The sequence below is a fragment of the Ruditapes philippinarum genome, unplaced genomic scaffold, assembly GCF_026571515.1.
Source record: "Ruditapes philippinarum isolate M1 unplaced genomic scaffold, ASM2657151v2 ctg359_1_1_1_1, whole genome shotgun sequence".
Classification (NCBI taxonomy): domain Eukaryota; kingdom Metazoa; phylum Mollusca; class Bivalvia; order Venerida; family Veneridae; genus Ruditapes; species Ruditapes philippinarum.
In genome coordinates, this window is record NW_026863896.1 from 243536 (window position 1) to 264493 (window position 20958).

At 31.5% G+C, this 20958-nt stretch overlaps 1 protein-coding gene across 1 annotated transcript; it reads right to left on the reverse strand.

Annotated features, from left to right (window-relative positions):
- Positions 1 to 5461: 5461 nt before the first annotated feature.
- Positions 5462 to 17736, reverse strand: LOC132723709 (borealin-like). Its single transcript, XM_060708492.1, has 10 exons — positions 17623 to 17736; positions 13454 to 13606; positions 12742 to 12836; positions 11981 to 12014; positions 9846 to 9948; positions 8793 to 8874; positions 7892 to 7971; positions 7254 to 7337; positions 6477 to 6579; positions 5462 to 5890 (listed from the first exon to the last, which is right to left on the reverse strand). The coding sequence occupies exons 2-10, from the start codon at positions 13596 to 13598 to the stop codon at positions 5771 to 5773; spliced, it is 846 nt and encodes a 281-aa protein (XP_060564475.1). The 5' UTR covers positions 13599 to 13606; positions 17623 to 17736; the 3' UTR covers positions 5462 to 5770.
- Between the last annotated feature and the right edge of the window lie 3222 nt (positions 17737 to 20958).

Consider the following 20958-nt stretch of genomic DNA (forward strand, 5'->3'; position numbering starts at 1 on the left):
AGTGACATATAAGGAAAGATTTACACGTTTTCTTATCAAAGTATGTATCAAAAGTTTATTGCCTGTTGCAATGTTGATTGACCTTGTTTTAAAAGTTTGTAGAATTGATAACAAATGTATGTTGCGTTCCCCAGTATATGTATATATGTTCTCATTATAGGTATTTATCTGTGATACCCTATAATGTGCCGGTGCAAAAGAATAATTATATCAAGTGCCAAGTAGAAATAGTCATGTCTAAATGTCTTTCATTACATGTGTACTTGTTGTTAATCATACATTTATTGTTGTATATTTCTTATTTCACACTGCATTATAAATTGCTCATAAGTGGATAGTGTAAATTTCTTTGATGTTTATTGCATTTTATGTCATATTCGATTAATAAATTGTGCTGCCATTGATTGTTATAAAGATTCTAAATATATACATGTGTGTGTCTGAAGATTTATGTGCATATGTGTAATATTTGATCTGTTTATTGTATATTATTACATGTTATATTGGTATTGGCAAAGAATTTAAAGTCCTTATGCCTTGAAAAGTAGTTCCGAACTTATTTTATTCTTATTCCCTCATTATATGAGAATTATTTTCTGTGTTGATGAAAGTAAATTAAGTGTTATTAATCTCTTTATTTTGCCCTTCTGTACATTCCTTAGTAATAAGAACTTAATACAAAGTGATTGGGCTCATATCCAAGTCATTGCATTTAATGATTAAGTACAAATAGTTATATTTTATAACTTCTATTGCAAACCATAGTGTAATATAGTTAATTTGTTGCATATTGAATCCATTTGGGTATATTTGTTATTGTTCTGTCAGTCATCACCTACTTGCAATGATGTTAAGTGGGATATGTGTTGAAGTCTCATGATAACTCTTACAAGTTATCTTTGACAAGAACAATTTCTTTTGATCCCAAAGAAAATTGTTCTTACATTAAACTCTTTATTTCACTTTCCTTCAGCCATTGTTAGTTTCATTAAACTTTGTTTATGCACATTAATCAATCAATCTATCAATCGAGAGGCATTTTAATTTTGTCCTGTTTATTTATGCAGACACATTTAACGTTGGCCATGACATCATCACTTTACAAGCTAGAGCTGTCTTGCTTCACGATATGAAAACCCCACATGCTTGAGCTTCATTTAAACTCATTGGAACTTGACCTTTTCTGAATTCAGGAAAGTTTTGCATATTCATGCTATTTATTGACAGATTAAGGAGCCGGGCATTTGTGTTTTATAAACACATATTGTTCATATTAGAGATAAACTTATGCTGGTATGTTAGTAATTTCCAAAACATTGTGAGGGGGTTTATTTGTTTTTACAAATGAAAGCCTTTATCAAAAGTACATATGTACTTTGTGTTAGCTTGTTATCCTTAACTTATTCATGGTGTTACTTGCCGTAATATAGCATTAATTGTTTCCGGTGCTCAGTAGGAACTGTTATACATGGTGTTGTTCTTAGATTTTAATTTAGGAAATCAGATATTTTAGTATGAATGAATCAATGCTAAATGTGTTAGTAAGAATGTGGAGGCAGCTCTTGGATGACTGATAAAACAGACGACTGTATATCAGGGTGAAAAGAGATATTTGCATTTTCCATTGATTTGTATCGATAAGTATTTCAAAGTAGTGGATCAAAACTGTTCTTAAAAATTATGAAAATTCCACATCTTTACTAGAATGGTACAATCATTTAATTATTTTTTTACTGCAGATATCTAGGACCTTATCATGAAAAATGTTTACGGCAATGACAACTTGCTTATATCATTAGTCTGTAGAACTGTGTAGTCTTACCAGGTTTCTATACCGTCTGCTTCTCAGTTTTTAGTATTTTGATCCTGAAATACCTTAAAACCTAAATGGAATGTTCCATTTTCAAAGCAGGACAAGTCCATTATACAATTTTAGCAGGGTAATAGTTGAAATGTAAACTGTTGATATATTGTAAATAATGATAGCTTTATATTAAAAGCATCTGTTGTAAATGTGTTTTATAAATACAGAGAGTGTGTCATGTATATATATATTTTCTAACAGTATTTCACGTGTACAGCATAATTTATTTGTATATAAAAGCAAAATTAAAGCCTATTTATATTTTTTTCTTCACATTTTATGTTAGATAATATGTTGCCGTTTTTATTTTAATGTCACAGATAACTTTTTCCACATTTTGCTTGTTTTGTTTTATTATAGGAAAAAAATTAAAATGTTTAAAAAATGGATTTTCTTCATGTGTTGTCTATTTTATTGCACCATTCGCCATTTCCTTCAGTACAAAGTTTTGGTCTTGTCTCTGTACATCGTTATTTAAAGTAAGACTGTCCATCCTGGTAGTATGTGTGTGATCATTATTGTAGGTAACAGTCTAAGGCCCACAACTCTATTCATGAATTTCAACTGAAATATATGTATCTTTCTGAATTTAGAACCAATGAACTTTTCTAAGTCGTTCGAATCAAGATATAGTGTCCAGATAAAATATTTCAATTATCATTCATTCTTGTAGGTCAACAAGATGGCAAATAATATCCAGGAAAGCCATCCATGCGGATCGATTGGAATTGGCATTAAAAAAAAACACAAAAAAACAATTTACTGACTTCTCCCCCTTGTCCATGTTTAAACATAGAGAAAAGTCGAGCATTCTGTCTGACCTGCAGCTTGTTAACTTCTCTCTGATGTTTTTCGTGAAATATCCAATGTGTGATAAGTGCACATTTGACAAAGCGACCTAAATAATGTAGGATTGTTTGTTAAATGACCAAAAAAAAGAATTAAACTTAAGTTTTCAAGATTTTTAATGTTTTTATTTCCAAAATGGTTTACATTTATTTACAATGATTTATTAAATGTTTAGTATATAGAATGAATGTAGCAAACATAAATGTGAGAAAAAAATTAAACATAAAAATGTTTTATAGATGCAGAATAAATATGAGAAACACAAAGATACATTGCAAGAAGTGATGAAATGATATTTCTTCGAGTTAATAGAAAATTATGAAAAAAATCAGACCCAGTGACTAGCTCTGTTATAAAAAATAAACATTTATGTAATAAGGAAAGAGTATGAACTTTTGCCCTTTTGGAATGGTGTCTTTTTTTATAACAAAAAAATGTACACAAGTTTAAGTAAATAGCTAAATAGTTTCTGACAAAATTGACCTTAACAAAAAAGTCAACTGGTGCCGATGGAAGGATCATGACAACAGCTCTACTTTCTTGGGTGGAAAAAGAGCTAATAATAGACATTGGTTCATGAATTCTGGCAATATGAAAAACAGTTAAAATCTACATTTAATATTGTTAACCTTCACACCAAAATTACAGTTAAACAAATATGTAAGATGTTGGTTAAGAAATGAAGCTGTGAAAAGAAACTGTAAGAAAGCACAATGAAAGTATGGAAGGACAACACAGCTACTGAATGCTTGTTTCTGGGGAGAATTTCATCAGGACAGACCTGTACATACAATAAATACAAAGGAGAGCACGTAAGAATGATATTTGGATAGAATATTTCAATTACAAGCTTATTTACATGTGTACACAATTTTACATTATCACCATTCACATGGTAAATCAAAGTCACACTACTTATTATTCAACATTCCAATACTTCTTCTTTTTAACATCTATTCTCATTGAATAACCATGATGTTGTAGTTTTCTATATAAACATCTGTTGCAGATTTATGAATAACTTTTTATCAAAAATTCTAATTGTGCAGTATCAAAAAAATTGAATAAAAACTTTTTACAGGTTATATGGTTTTGCATTAACAGTTATTTGCAATATAACAATCACCAAGCAGCACTAGTTATATGAGCTTAAAACCATTTATACTGAGCATAGTTAAAAAATCTTTATAACCAATATTATAACATTGCACACTTTTAATGTCGCTTTTCAAAGGATAATCATGACAATTACAGGGTATTCACTAGCCATGAAATCCTGAGGGTCATTTTGACTAAGTTTTACCGACTACAAGGTCAAATCCCCATGATTTTAACAAAATCCTGAGGGTCAAATCAGGCCTTTTGGAAATTTAAATGGTCAAAGAGTCATTTCAAGGGTCAAACGGACACCCTGGATTATATAATTTTATATACATGGCTGCTGACAATTTATGAAATCTCACTTTTTTTTCTCTAAAAAAGAAGTTTGCTGAATTATAAATTTGTCATAAATATCTATTTATAGCCATTTAACCTGTCAAAAATCTTTTTAACCAGTAATAATCCAGCTTGAAGGAATAAACAAACATACACTCCATTATTCATTAAAACTTAAAAGCACAACCTAGCACTTTCATAGTTATAACCTGTGAACCATAACATGAACTAGAAGACCAAATAAGATTTGAAAAGGTTTTGGAAAAAAAATTTGAGGAGAATTGGTGGAGGACTTATACAGCTTTACTGGTGGATGATGACCTCAGGTACATTATGTCAGGCACAAATGGGCACCCGAGTAAAAACCACATATTACATGAGCCAGCTGGATAGCTTCCTCACATGCGGAATAAAAAAATCCTGTGGTTAGAGTAAGAGGTCTAATGTTAGCACCCAAGCCATCCAGACATTGACACCCCAGAGTACTTGGGAATAATAGTATCGCCTAACATGGGACTTAAAAACAATATGGTTACTTTCAATTATCTAAAGGGGCAAATAAATTTGAATGACTTGAAATTGATGAATATTTGGCCTATTTTTACAAACTGGTTTTCTATTATATACAAATATCACATTGACAAAAAACACTTATTAACCATTCTTTACATAAATAACAATACAAGTTTATTTGTACATGTGATGACAGTTTTAATTGGAGACATAAAAGGGTATAAAGCTAAATAGGGTTATCTTTAGTAAAATAAAATTAATCAAATTTTTTTGTTAAAAGCACATCATTCCCAGAAACAAATACATTTTTACTTCTTTCACGGTCAACCCTCAACCTGCGGAATTATACTGTTTTAAATTTGGAAGTCCATTCTAAAAGTATTACAGTATCTCTATATCAAAATACAAGTAACTAGAGCTCTCATTCACTGAAACAACTTCAATGTATCATTTGTATTTTCTGTCATTAATAATTGATACACATTTGAAAAAAAATCGCTTATATTGATAATTAGTTAAATGTCTAGACATTATGAAAATTCACAGAAAACATATACAGAAGCAGGTGTCTAAGTTTAACACTATGCTGTTGTCACATAAAAGTCATATTTTATTGCAGTGATGACAAAAAAGGTCATTTATAAACAAAACACATAATTGTATGAACAGAATAATTATGTTTTGTACTAAAATCATTTAGACAGGTGTGAGAGTGAATTAAAGACAAGTTATTGTAAGTAATCATCGGTGTATCGTTAATATTTGTCATCTGATATTGATATATCATTAATATGCTTTGCCCTAAATCAATTAACCAAATGTATAGAGCCTGGTCAGACTGCACAGATGTACGGGCTGGCCTGGTTCTATACTAGTGGCAAAGACTAATCACTTTCAAGTTCCAGCTGGATAAGTGTTAAAACTCTTAAGATATAACCATAAGAATATGAAAACATCATGAATATGAAAACAAAATTTTTGAAATTTAACAACAGGACTTTACATGTTTTGAATTTTTTATATATATTTCAGGAGTTACAGATTTACACATTTTCGTTCATTTACCCATTTATAGCTTTATACCCTTTTTAAAAATGTGCACAATTATTATGATTGAGCATCTTGCCCTTTCTTCATGATGTCTCTAAGTGTTGACATAAGACTGTCAATGTTGGCACGATCAGGTATCTCTATATCTATCTCCTCACCATTATTTAACACTAGTGTCTGTAATATAAAAACAAGATCTGCTATTAAAATATAAAGCTTTACAAGATTTGCTCTTAAAATATAAAGCTTTTACACCTTCATCAATATATTAGGTTAAAACAAGCAATTATCATAGTATTGCAAGCAATCCATAAGTCCCCTACCGGTTAGAACCCCATCAACATTCTGAAGGGCCATTGGCCATTCACTAATGTTTCAATTTTTCTATATTTTAAGTAAATTTGTTGGAAAAGTTCTTTAAAATATATATATTTTGGTAACAGGGATGTTTCAAATATTAACTTTAGAGTGTCCTTCAGTCCGTCTGTCTGTCTGTTCATAAAAACTGTTTCCTGTGATCACTTTTAAAGTGGATAGATGGCTAAACTATAGTAACTAAAAATGTTAATCAGACAGGTAAATCAAAGCAGACAGTGATCACCAAGTTGGTCATCATTTCTTCGAAAATGTCAAGTAAAAATTTACATGTAGACTTGAGAATGAAGAGAATGAATACAACAAATATACAGTTATTTATCTTCTACAGTAAATAGAAAACACAGTATTGATTAATTTCTTTGTTCTACAGAGACGGTAAACTTACTCTACTCCTGCTGTTATTTTCTGCATTGACAGGACTTCCTGCCAGAGACATGACAACTTCACCAGGTTTTAGTCGACGTGAATTAGCTGGTGTGATGGGCAATCTGAAATATATATATGACACATATGGTCAGCCTGCTAGTCACATTGTTTGTTTGTTTCATTTTATGCCTTTTCCCAACAGTATTTCAGTCATATAGGCGGGTAGTTTCCTAACCATCGTTCCTGGAGAGTTACATCAGTACTAGACTACCTTCCTCCGTGCTTAACTACCAAAGCATCTCCCGGGGATCAAACCCACGCCAGAGAGGTAACTGGATTAGAAATCATCGACTCTAACCTCTTGACCACGGAGGTGGTTTGCTTGTCACATATTCATTTTAACATTTCTTCATTTACATAATAATAACTACTTTTAAATTTTAGTTACAACGTCATTAAACAGTGGAATGGGAATAAATGATGTTCATCCCCTTCCTTTTTAAGAATGATCATAGCCAACAGTGAATTTGTGACGTTTATGTTACTTTTTTTCATCGCACAGACACTACTGTTCATAATACCTCATTATGACAGCCTTACAGCAAAAAGGGTGTCCTTCATTCAACTGAACATCTAGTGCAATAATTAAGGAACTGTTCCATATTTGATAGTTATTCCTAACATTGTGTTTCATGATTGAAAACTTAGGCAAACAAATGTTAAGCATTCTTCTGTAACAAATACATAATCCCTAAGAGTGTCAATCATTGTGACAAACTATCCAATAAAGACAAACCTGGGATCAAACTTTGGTGTGACAAGTGGAGTTGCTCCCCAACCAGTTGTTGCTATGTTTCTTTGTGAAGCTGGTGTGATATAACTGAAAAAGTTGAATAATAGAAAATATATTACAACACTGTTTTAAACTGTTGTTTTACAGTCTTATATCATATAGAAAGAGGGCTTTCCAGAGTCTGAAAGCCATGCAATTCAGGAATAATCTTAATAAAGATTTACATCAATAAGACAGAAAGAATTCCATGCATTTAATCTCCAACCTCAACAATTATTCCATTTATTTTATTTTACATCCATATTTGCTTTCTATCCTAACATAATAAACCAGTGTAAATGTAACTAACATTTATATGAAATGTTCCTACACAAAAGAGGGCCAAGATGGTCATTAATAGCTCACCTGAGTATATTATACACATGAATAGGCTAATAGCCCTATCTGTTCATTCTGCAAGTTTTGCAGGTTAGCTAGCCTTTTATTGGCGGGATAGGCTAATTGCTTACATTTTCAGCAGCTTAAGGATATATGACCTTTCAGTTTGAGGAAATTACTAGAGATTTGCTAAGCCTGAAATGTCAAAATTGCTGCTTTTCCCCAGGGTGGGGATCCGAGGTTGTGTAAGACTGGTACATTACCTGTTATGAACTGCTGACAAAGGCTGCGGAGCAATGAACGAGACACCCTGTCCTTTATTGCCAACTGGTTTTTTTCTACCCTGAAAAAATAATTATTAACAAATTAAGAGGATACTTATCTCAGACATGTTTATAAAATGGGCAGTGTATTAAAAACATTTCACTTTGTACATTTGTATCTATTTAGTATTGACATTAACATTCTGACGCAATAGCAATATTTTGGATATTTAATTAACCTGCCAGAAATTATCTAGCTCTTCTCGGGGTTCAAGAAATATTTTCATCAGTTTTGAAGTATCAGCAAATCCTAGATTTTGATACAACATATCTAGTGTAAATTAGTCATTGTAAGTTCTAATTCCTTTACAGTTATTCATTTTTAGATAAAAGTGCCGAATTGCATAAAAGAAATATTGACATACAATTTTTTTTTTAACTTGACAATCAAAATTCTGACCTTAAAATGTATGCAAAGATTATCTGATTTTTTTAAAAACAAGAAATATTACATTATCACAAACAGAAAACTTTTAGACAGATATTCAAGTTTGATCTTTTGTTTTGGTGTTTTTTACGTCACATTGACACAGTATAGGTCATATCGCGACGTTCCAGCTTTACTGGTGGAGGAAGACCTCAGGTGCCATTCTGTAAATTATTTCAGGCACGAACGGGCACCTGAGTAGAACCACCGACGTTCCGTAAGCTAGCTGGATAGCTTCCTCACATGAAAGAATCCAAAGTCCCTGTCGGGATTCGAACCCACAGCGGTGAGGGGCAAGTGATTTGAAGTCAACGACCTTAACCACTCGGCCACGGACGCCCCTAAGTTTGATCTAATTCTAACAATAAGAAGGTAAGTCTTTAAAGAAAATATAAAGATGATTTGCTATCATACCCTTTTACTATTAGTTTGGGGCACCCCTGTACCTCCCTCTTCTGGTATAGTCTCTATAGTCTGTTTAGATCGGTATCGACTCCTTCAAAAATATAACACAGAGAGTTACAAAACAATGTCACATGCTCTTTCAAGACTGGGGTCCATAATTATTTTTTAGATTAATCAGGTATCCATAGCTTTAAGTTTTTTTATTTTTCAACACCTAAATCAAAATTCAACTTTCAAGGAAGTTTCAGACAAATTTTCAAGTTAAACTAGTTTGTTTGTTAAAAATTTCAAGCCTGACACACAAGTACTGTTACGATCAAAGAGCAGAGATCACAAGTTTGAAACTAATGACACTCAAGACAAACATAATCATATCAAACCCAGAGTATTTGATAGACTCTCAAACCAAATGGTTTAAATTGCCCATCACACAAAATTTTCAAGGATCAAACTCAATTTCTCAAGAATTAAATTTAAATTTTCAAGGTTCACAGTCACTGATTAAATTTCATCATTTAATCAACAATCAAACCAATGCATATTATCTCCTCTGTCATGTTTTTCACTATCAGTGTTGGTGACATGATCTGATAGGTAGATTTTCAATATTCTCAAAACATGATCAGGCAAATTTTATACTTTGAAGAGTGACAAAATAGCTTGACATGACAATCTCCTGGATTAGACCCCTCTGTATATTTGAGGAGTAAAACTTGTATATAATAAACTAAAGAAAGTGGAATGAACCTTATATATATCCCTGGCTTAGAACCCGGGGTCTATTCCAGGGTAAAGCCCTTGACATATACTAAATTTCAAAGAAAAATTTGCTTTTCCTTGAATGAAGACCCCAGAAAATAGTCCTGTCGTCATAGGATGGAAAAAATTCCCAGGATCAAAACATGACCACACATAATATCCTGAAAAATTTGATGTACCTCATAAAATTTTAGAATCAATTTCCAGCAATTAAATTTACATTTGATAAAATGATAATTTTAACAATTTACATGTGATAAATATTTACATGAAATTACATTTGATAATTTTGTGATAACTTACAGGGCATTTTTACTGTTTTGTAAAGAGGATGTGATATGTGAAGTTGTACTGAGTGGCATAGTGACCGTATCTTCCTTCTCAGCATCTTCAGACAGTGTAAAATCTGAAATGTAATCAATTACAATGTATAACAATAAAATAGAGAAAAACAGAATCCCTAAAGAAGGCCCAAATAGGCAAAAATGAAAATGTTGCAGGTTTAGTTTGATTGATCCTGTTCATGGACGGTAGTGGTTATTGTCCAATCCCCAAGCACTGACTTAAGCAAAAATCAACATTAAACATGAACTGGTAAAATGTTGAAGTCTGGTTAATCTAAAGACTCCTATCAAGAATCCTTTATCTAATGAACTATGAAGTCTGACCAGGTTTTTTGCTGTTAGTAACTTTATCTACTACACAAATTAAGCTAGTTATGGCTAAATGATTTCATTTCATACCTCATTGTTTATAATAATGATTAAATCACATGATTTACTAAAACTTCTATATACACATGAACAATACAAATAGAGTCGTGAATAATATTTGTTTCTTTATTATTCATAATTTAAGTGCAGTTTACTTAACGTTACATTATGCTCATTTTGTTTTTTGACAAGTTAAGCTGAGTAAGCTATATATTTAAACAGATTGACTATAATAATGGACACCGATAGATATTTAATAAATATCCACCGGTATATATCTATCTATATCAATATATATCAAAAACCCACATGACTCACTGAAAATTCTATAAATTATAGAATTTTCAGTGATTCATGTGGGTTTTTGATTATGCACATGAATTACTGGTTTCCTAGCAGTTTCCGGCCATAAATTGCACTTTTTAACAAATAAAATAAAAATCATTTTATGGAGGGGTACAAAACTGTGACAGAACAAAGTTAGGTACCTGTCCAGCATTGCCATGTGTTTAATGTTGCACTTTCATTTTACTTTTTAATTTGAATACAGGCCTGAAACGTAACACCTTTTTCACCTTTATTCAAAAATTCATAGCAGTTTTCCGGACCTTTTTTTATTCTGAATATAATTCAGTACCATAAAGCAATGTTAAGATGGTTTTATCAGACAAACAGAACTTCCCAACCTTTTTCGTGTCGTCTGCAAAAATATTTTCCAAAGTATTGATTTACCTAAAATGGGGTCTTAGTTATTGCTCATGGATATTCAAACTAGAATTCCCCAGGTGTTGCTTATTTTTGAAAGTCGCAAGTTCTCATATGTAACTTTAAATAACAGGCAAAACTTCAAAACATATAAATCGTTGTACTATTTTGAATGTTGTTTAGCATAGAAAACAAATGTCTCTCTGAATGATGAAATAATGTGGATGCTTTACTGGTAAAAATAGACGGTACTGGACGAAAACGATAAACGGCCGGAAAACTGCCAGGGGACGGAAACTGCTAGGAAACCAGTAGAGTATAAAATTGAATGCAATTACTGCAAAATCTAAAGCTATTTTGACTTTGTCCTATTCACCCACCATGTACAATTTAATGTACATAATGTCACTTTAAAAAATCAAATACAACATTAAAGTAGAGCTGCCATTGATTCAGTGCAAAGCATATCAACAATAGATCGATATCGGATACCATATATCAACGATACACCGATATACAATATCAATAATTAACATTATTACTTGTCTGTAATTCATTTTCATACCAGTTTAAATGTCCTAGGTTAAAAACATGTCTTGTTCAGTGTCTTGTTTATAAAAGCCCATGACATGATTTTTTTCCAGACCGTATCTTTTTGACATCATTGCTGTGAAATATTTCAACTATATAACTACAGCATAATGTTAGACATGGATAACAGTTACTGTTTCTGCATATGTTTTGGGTGAATTTTCATAATTTCTAGACATTTAATTAATTAATCAAAATTATTGATTTTTTAAAATGTGTATCAATTATTGATCAACAGAAAAATATCAACAATGCATTGATATTGTCTCTTAACAATGACAGCTCTACATTAAAGTGACCTCTACAAAAGATTTCCAATTTTATAATATACTGATAACAACACTGACCAGAACATAATTTTTTTCAACAATTTACATACAAATGTATAACATGATGGCTAGCATGAAGTATTTAGGAAGATGTGTTTACCTAGGTATTGCTCCACAGTCATTTGTAACTCCATCTAAATGGAATAGAAAATGAAACAATATAAATATTATATACATGTAATACTAGGGACATCATATGGAGCCTGGATCCGATTTCTGAATTGTAACAAAAGCTAAATTTTAGTCAATTGGGTTTTCATCCTTCACTCATAATTACTGAAGGGATTTATTTTGGCTTATTCTATAGCTGATATTCGGTCATATTTCCAATTGAAAATCAAAATAGTATATTATTTTCCCAATCCACAGGAAAAAATTCCCAATTGAAAGTTACAAAATAAAAATATTGAATAACAAATTCTAAAATCTTTGAAAATAAGGGCTTCTTCACTGTTATGGTGCTTAAATGTTTGAAGATGCCATCCTAGACAGTGATTCTTTGCATTCATTTAATCACTGCAAAATTTAAGTCATGCATTTTTTCCCAATTTTTAACAAAACATTTTCGCTGAAATTCCCAATTCCATGGGTATGGGTCATCTTCCCAAAATCCTGGAAAAAAAAACCCTGTACTGAATCTGCAAACATCAATTATCTATGAAATCTTCTAACCTCATTGACAATGCTTAAATTGAATGCATTATTTCATTCATAATCAGCCATACTTTTCTTTCATGAGGGAAATTTTGTAGATTGAAAGATGGATTGAGCTTGGTATTATAAAAGGTTATATGATATGATAGTCAATATACTTTTAAGATACAGTTTGTATTATACAGAATGGAAAATAAAATTTCTAACCGGTGAGAGTTGACATCGTATGTGGTAGAAATGTTTCTCAATTTCTTTCAGGAGAATTTCTCTTTCCTCTTCATACTGCCTGCAGACATTCTCAACTATAATGAAAACAAAATACACAAAAACGAAACTTATAAATTAGTACAGGGCAAAAAAAAACAGACTAAAGCAAACCATGGTGTACTTCGGGGCTTCCAATAAGTTGCAAAATTTGAAAGTCAGTGACTGCAAAATGTCTGACATTGAAAGTCACATGTTACATGGGTAAAGAAAGGAAAATCATTACATTTTGGAAGCCACAAGCCAAAATGAAGAAGAGTAAATTGCTCCCAAACTTCTACTAAGCTCTGTGTAATCACAGTTATGTGGCTTATTTGTGCTATACACAGATTTTACATGACTGCATTAAAAAAAATCAACCTTGTTGCATTTTTCATACCTTTTGCTCCAACAAAAGGCAAAACTACAACAATTGTAAGCCTACATCAAATGACAAACATGTATAATTCGGTAATATTTAACCTATTGTAAAGAATGTTATAAATAGATCTGAATATTTTTAGTTTAGTTTTGACTCAATTGAGATGAAAGTTTAAAGCTGATTTGAACTGCTCTTGTCAATTCTCATATAAAGAAACATGGTTGTAACCTCAGTAAGACTTAAACCTTTAAAACCTTGACAGGCAAGCACTTTAACCATATAGAACAAACTTACCATTGTAATCAAAGTCTTTGATAAGGCCATCTAATTTAGATTTTCTTTCTTCAACTGACATACCATTTACAAGCTCATCTTCGAGATGTTTTAACTTTGGTGTCGCACGAGTATTTTGTGCACGTGTTGTTCTTTTCCTCGGCATACTGAAAACTTTGTAAATTAATACATCATGTTATAAATAAGGGAATAAAATTCATGTTTTATATTGACTAGTAATTTCTGATCTGTAAAATCATTCCTAATTATTTTAAAGCTAATCTGAACATCGGAATAAATGAAAAGACAACACTTTTTGTTTTCATTAGTTTAACATATGGCAAATAGCTAGTTGGCTCCATTTAAAGACATTTAAAACACATGCTTGAAATTTCATCTGGCATGGCCAAGGGGATGCCAGATGAGTCACATGCTTCAAAAGTTAAACAATATCATTTTGGCACAATTTATGAATGATATCCTTTTGCTGTTATTGTTATCCTGAAAAATTCTCAGGCAATGACTGGGATCTGAACCTTAGACCTCTCTATTTTAAGGCAGACACTTATAGATTCTCATCTAAGAATATATATAGTAGACTCGTACAGTATTTATTGTATAATATGAACTAGAAATGTGTCGTCACACCACGGATGCCCCCTCATGCAGCCAAGATTTCAGATGTTATAATATTTAGTTCAAAATTTGTTTGCACAAATTTTTATTTTTTCATTTTAAGTTCAAAACCCTTAAACATATTCAATGTTAACACAAACCATTTTTATACAAAGTTCAAGGCACTGAAACTATACAGTGTTAACCTTTTGTAATTTGCATATTGCAATTTGCATATTTCTAGCCAAAATATTATAATGGCTATATACATTTCCACAAAAGTATGAGTGCTGAAAATTCAAAATTTTTCCAACATTCAAGAAAGATAACTTTGTCCAAAATCATTGAACCACGACCAAATTCAAACTTGAACTGCTTATTCCTAAGATGGATCTATATGTTAAATTTGAGTTGAAAGTGTACATTCATTGGGGAGATAATGAACGGTAGTGATGTTCCGATTGTCGCAAGTCGCCGATAATCAGTTACTGTTATGTTAAGCGACAATAATCGATTCACAAAAATTTGTTCCGCGACATCCACTAGATATCTACTCAAGCATTCTATCGTCATGTCCAAATTCAAATATTTATATTGTACATTATATAGAACAAAAAAAACTTTGGAAACAACACACTGTGCATCTTGGTAATAGTTTTATTACAAATAAGTCTTTAAAACGAGCGCTTGCAGAGAATGTCAGACGTTTCACTCCCAAGACGTTTCACTATTGAGACGTTTCACTCCCAAGACGGTTCACACCTAGACGTTTCACTCCCATTTTGTCAATTGTATGGACGTTTCACTCCCAACTTTTAAGAGATGTTTACTAGGAAAGTTAGAAAATTTTATTTTCATTAATATCAAACAGTGTAAAAAGGAAATTCAATCTAATGTTTCATTTTGTTGATTTCAATGGTATTGTTAATTTAATACGAATTATTAGAAGATTACTCATTTAATTATGGGTTGAGTGATTAGAGGTGTAAATGAAAGACAAATTTTTGAAATATCACTTTTATTATAAGTATAATAACATGAGAAAAATCTGTTTACATAGAAAGAACAACAATTTAAAGACATATTATAAGTATCAATTTAAATATTGAAATCAATACCAGTAAAGTATCTAAAATTATTCAAATAATAAAAATATCAATATATTAAATATATTATATAATGATTATTTTCATTATAATGAATATAATGATTATCTTTTGTAAGTCTTAAACAATGAAATACGAAACATGTGTATAAAATAAATTATTTTTTAAATTTATTTTCTTCAACAATTTATTAAACGGTAGCCATTAAACAAACTCAAGTAATTGTGGTGTTATCTCATCGCCTAATTAGTTGTATAAACACTGAGACAATCAACTAACAGTTTGACACCACTATTAAATCAGTTGTATAAACACTGCACTTAAAGCATCAACAGTTTACTAATCAGTGGTTTATTGGACCATTTAAATATTTTTTGACAACAGCCAATTTAAACACAGAAACTTCTCCATAAGTTTTGTTTATATAATAATGAATTTTAGTCACAAAAAAGTGATTATACATGACAAATATTGAAAAAGTCCCAATTAATGCTTCTAATTTAATTTAAAGAAATTTCTGATTTCAATGGCCATTAAATTTTTTGACATATATCGCAAACGCACTATACTAGCATTAAATAATTTAACAATTTTTTATCCCATGTTTAAAATTAACAACAAAAAAACATGTTACTCAAAGTTAATTGTTGTCACAAGATTGTTATGCTTTAAATTAAATTTGCCTATTGAGTCCATGTTTACAAAAGATCAAATAGTTAGTTATATAAAAGTGTTATTTTAATCAAAAATATGTTTTCTTTAAGTAAAATAATGTGATAATTGAACATATGGATCAAAGAATAGATAAACAAAACAACAATAAAGAAGATAAGATAACTGAAATGATAGAACTTTAAGTACTGAGTTTTAAGTCATTAACAAAAAAGTGAAATCCCCCTTTTTATTAAATTTAAGGTATATTTTACTTCAATTCAATTCAATTCAATATTTCAGGTCTGTTTTAGTATATCATAAGTATCAAAATAATTTTGGTATAAAAAGGGAGTGAAACGTCTTGGTGTGAACTGTCTTGGTGTGAACCGTCTCAATAGTGAAACAGCTAACACGCGGGACATGACGATAGAATGCTCAAGTAGTTGAAAGCACGTACACCTTTTGGATACCGGCTTGACAAGCGCTCCACGCAGAGCCGGGAACTCTTCGCCTATTGGTTGGACAGAACGCAAAATTTACTTAATTTAAAAGAGATGTATAAATGTTTATTCTGATAGCATCTAGGAGATAATTCTATTTTCTATTGATTTACACCGGAAAAGTCATGGTAAGGTTAATTTAATAATGATTTATAAAGGTTTTATTACACTAGGGTAAGTGTTTACATTTTGGAGTGCAATCTTTACTTTATTGAGACTTGATGGTATACAGTATTTTTGTCATATATGTAAAAATTGTTTGAAAATAGTGTTTACAGGGGCGTATCACGTTGGGGGCAAGATCTGACCCCCAAGCGTCTGTGGGACCAGACATGAGACGCATATTCAAATTGTTGTAAAATAATTGTCTAATAAAATAAACAGACGGATAAATTTAATGCTATGGCCTTATAGTCCATAATTTAGAAGGTTATAGCGAGCTCGACGAGCTGGCCCGAAGGGCCTGCTCGCAAAGCGAGCTTTACGGTAACGCGAGTACCTGCTAAGTGATGGTTTTGAAAACTTTCGTCCAAAGTACCGAATTGGACACATCGCAACCTTTCGAATTTAAAGATAACGATAAAAACTGAGGAATTCTGACTGAAAACGGATGTGTAGACTTGTCACCCACGCACGTCTATGGGAACCATAATTGGACAGGGAACCAGAATAACGGAAGCTGTGTATAAAAAATGAAAGTCGAAGGCGCCATTTTGTTTGAAATCTGATAAATAAAAACAATTTTTTGTCGAATTTTGTTGTGAAAACTATTTAGAATGAAAGAAAATGGTCTAACTAAGAAAATGAATCCGAACACCAATATCTTTTATTCAGTCGTTAACGCTGTACAGACGTTTAAAGTATTGTTTACGTGACGTCATGTAGCGCCAAACAGCACGTGCAAAACAAACAAATCAAGTACGCTATTTTAATGTCGCAAACGTTTTAAGTTTTACATTTATTTCACTTTAAATAATCTTTATTTCGCTTGAAAAATTATAGAGTGAAATAAAATAAACGTTTTCAAAACTCGTTATTCATTTCACGACAGGGGCGGAGCCATATTTAACACAGTACGTGTGACGTCAAACGCACTCGTTACTGCATGAGCGATTATTTCATACTATTTCACGTAAAAAGTACATCGAGCTCGCTTTGAGGCTTTGCCTTTTTCATATTAAATTCACTACCCCACCCGCATGAAGAAGTAGCAAAATTAATTCGGACACCGATTTCAGCTTTTAAAAGTTAATTATTGCAAAGGCAACAGCTTCATTAAAGCATAATTACAATGTCATCAAGAAATATTCATTACCTTTTAATCTTAAATGTTTTTAACAGGACTTTTTCTTCGAAACATTTATTTTACAATTTTTGAACAAGCCGCCTAACGAATAAACGCTTGGAAGTTTGAAAGCGTCTAGTCGTCGAGAAAGCTAAATAAGAAACGAACTGAACTGAAATTAACCGAAAAGGTTTTGTTAAAGAGTACCATGAACGCCCCTCACATAATTTGATAAATAATTCTATGCAAATTAAAGTATAACTTAATATTAAAGTTATTTTAACAGATAACTGGGATTAAATATTTTTAAAACTCTGACCATAACCTTTGATCCAAAATTGAAAGGGGCATTTTACCAAATTACACTGTTCCTCATATGAAGTTTGATGATTTTTGGTCAAATCAAATAACAAATTGTACTTTAATTAAGTAGAAATGGGTTTTGTATGAAAGGTCACTGTGGCATTGACTTTTGACCTTGTTATTAACTAGTTGGTCTTCAACCTAATGAAATGAATAATGACTAGGTAGGCCGTGAAGCATGGAGGGAGCCTTTAGAAAATTACCATGCTCTTGAATGAATAAAATAACTGAACACCCTAAAGCCTGTTTTGTATTTTGTTCTCATGAGGAAAAATTATTTTTTCTTCATGAGTAATGATGGAAACTCATCCGTTCTTTATTTTCTAAATAATAATCTATAATTATTTTCTGAGTAATTTGGGATTCGAACATACCACAGCTTGGCTGCTCCCCAAAGGTTTTTCAATATCTATTTTACTCCATTTTACTGCTATGTTGACATTTTAGCCCAAATTGGACTGGAATTTCATTTATTAAACACATTTTAAGGGGATAATTGGAAAATATATTACCTGTCATTGTGGGAGGTGTACTGTACAACAAGAATTATTTTAGAGATAGAACATGTCCTATCCTGTAAATCTAGAATTAAGTTGTATGAATTCAAGAAATAGCAGCCTTCACTCATTAAGATTTGCTTGTACATCGATCTATGTTTTAATTGCATGGTGTTGTACTTCAATATCCTACTGTCTGTTGAGACCTCACGTTTCTAACTCAAGTCATCAACAAGAACTTGCATTGTTCCATGAAAGTTAGGGGAGGTAAAACATATGAGCAGATGTTTTGAAAAGAAAGTTTCACAGAAACTGAGAGTGAAGGCTTTAAAATAAGCTTCAATAATGTGAATATAAATCTGTCTATGTATATGCCATGGTAATACTGATGGATACTTATGATTGCTCCTTGAATATATTTAAAGCAATTTTGTGTTGGGCCGGGACTGTGAAACAAATCTATTTCAGCCAGAACAACCTTGACCTCATCTGGGTAGAGTTCCATGAAATTAAGCATGCCTTATAAGATATTGGTCAATAAATGACAACTTAATGACATTTTTAGGCTCTCCGAAGGGAGAGCATATAGTCGCCACCTTGTCCGTCTGTCCGTCCGTTGTCTTGCCTGGATCATAACTTGGAGATAATTTGTTTAAACTTCATACAGTGGTAGTGGGCATTGAGGTGGAGTGCAGTGTCAAAGAACCATAACTCTATTTTGCCCTGTTTTTGAATTATCTCCCCTTTTAGAAATATCTTGTTCGGGACATAACTTTAAAACTATAAGAGATATCAACATGAAACTTTGTAAGTAAATAGATCTCAATGGGTAGATGTGCAGTGCACAAGAACCATAACTCTATTTTGGCCGGTTTTTAAATTATCTCCCCTTTTAGAAAAATCTTGTCCGGGACATAACTCTAAAATTGTAAGAGATATCAACATGAAACTTTGTAGGTAAATAGATCTAAATGGGTAGATGAGTTATTGCCCTTTGTTAATTTTAACACTTTGAACTTTGTCCGGAACATAACTCTAAAACTACAAGAGATATCAACATGAAACTTTGTAGGTAGATAGATTTCAATATGTACATGTGCAGTGCAGAACTTGAACTCCGCCTTGCATACTTTTGTAGTTACTGCCCTTTGTTCATTTTTACATTTTGAACTTTGTCCGGGACACAACTTGGAAACCATAAGAGGTATCACCAAGAAACTTTGTAGGTTGATAGAACACATTGATTAGAAGTGCAGTGCAAAGAACAGTAACTCTGCCTTGCCTAATTTTGGAATTTTTGCACTTTTAACCTTTTCCAGGGACAAAGCTCTGAAACTACAAGATGTGTACTTTCCTGTGTCCAAACCCTATTCCGGGTGCATCACCCGGCTTAAACGGGGCTCTTGTTTTTAAACTATTTTCAGTCTCAGTGCCTTGACCAATCAATTTCAGATACTGCTGATGAAAAATGCTCCCTCCATTATTTTTGTCAGGTATAAAAATAGAAATCAAAGAAGTACAAGCCAAATCTGTTTTTGTAAATAATTTATTTTTCCTATTGCGTGTAATATAAATAGTACATTGGACACAATAGGTAATATTTTTAATACAAGTATGCACATAATTGCTGTAAAACAAATATATAGCTCTCTCAAAGTTATCACCTACATACACATTCAATCTTCAATAATAAAAATAACAATAACATTGTGACAAAATGATGAGAAAACTTTATTGTACTTAATGTACAGAAAGTTTTATAATTCTACGTCATCAAGGAAACAAAAAAAGAAATGAGAAAAAAAAAATTTATAAATGCATAAATAAGTGATACAAATCCAGATTTTTTTTTTATAATAAGCCAAGCCGAGGACAAATTACTTACTGTATATTAATTAATCTAATTGAAATCGTTTAACTCTGAAATATAAATCTCTGTTACAATTTGTTTGAAATATAATCTGTGTAAAAAAAACAACACAAAAAACATGTTTGATTTCCAGTTATGTAAATGATATGTAAAACTTAGGAATCAATTATACAAATGAAATCCAAAAAGACATAAAATCATTCAAAGCAGACCACTGTAAATCTATTGTCGGATTTGCCGAGTTTCATTTATATTAACAAATCATGGCTCTCTATGCAAAGACTGGTTTCAAAAACTTCTAGAAATCCAAATGCACAGTCAAACATATTTAACTTAAGTTTTACAAGCATTTGAATAAAAAAACTAAAAATCAGTTTCAATTTTACATTTTGGCAGGATTGTACAGGGAATAAAGGTCAATGGATACATATTAAAGATTGAAAATGCATTACAACTTTATCAATCCTCACTACTTATAGTAACTTGGACATTAACGCTTTGTCTTTGGATTAATATTTAACACACATATTAGAATTTCTTTAACTTACAGAAAAACTTCACAAGATAAAAGTAAGTTTAAGCTAGCACTTGTTTGAATCAAAACTTTCCTTGTCATACAATTCCAGTTTAATTTTC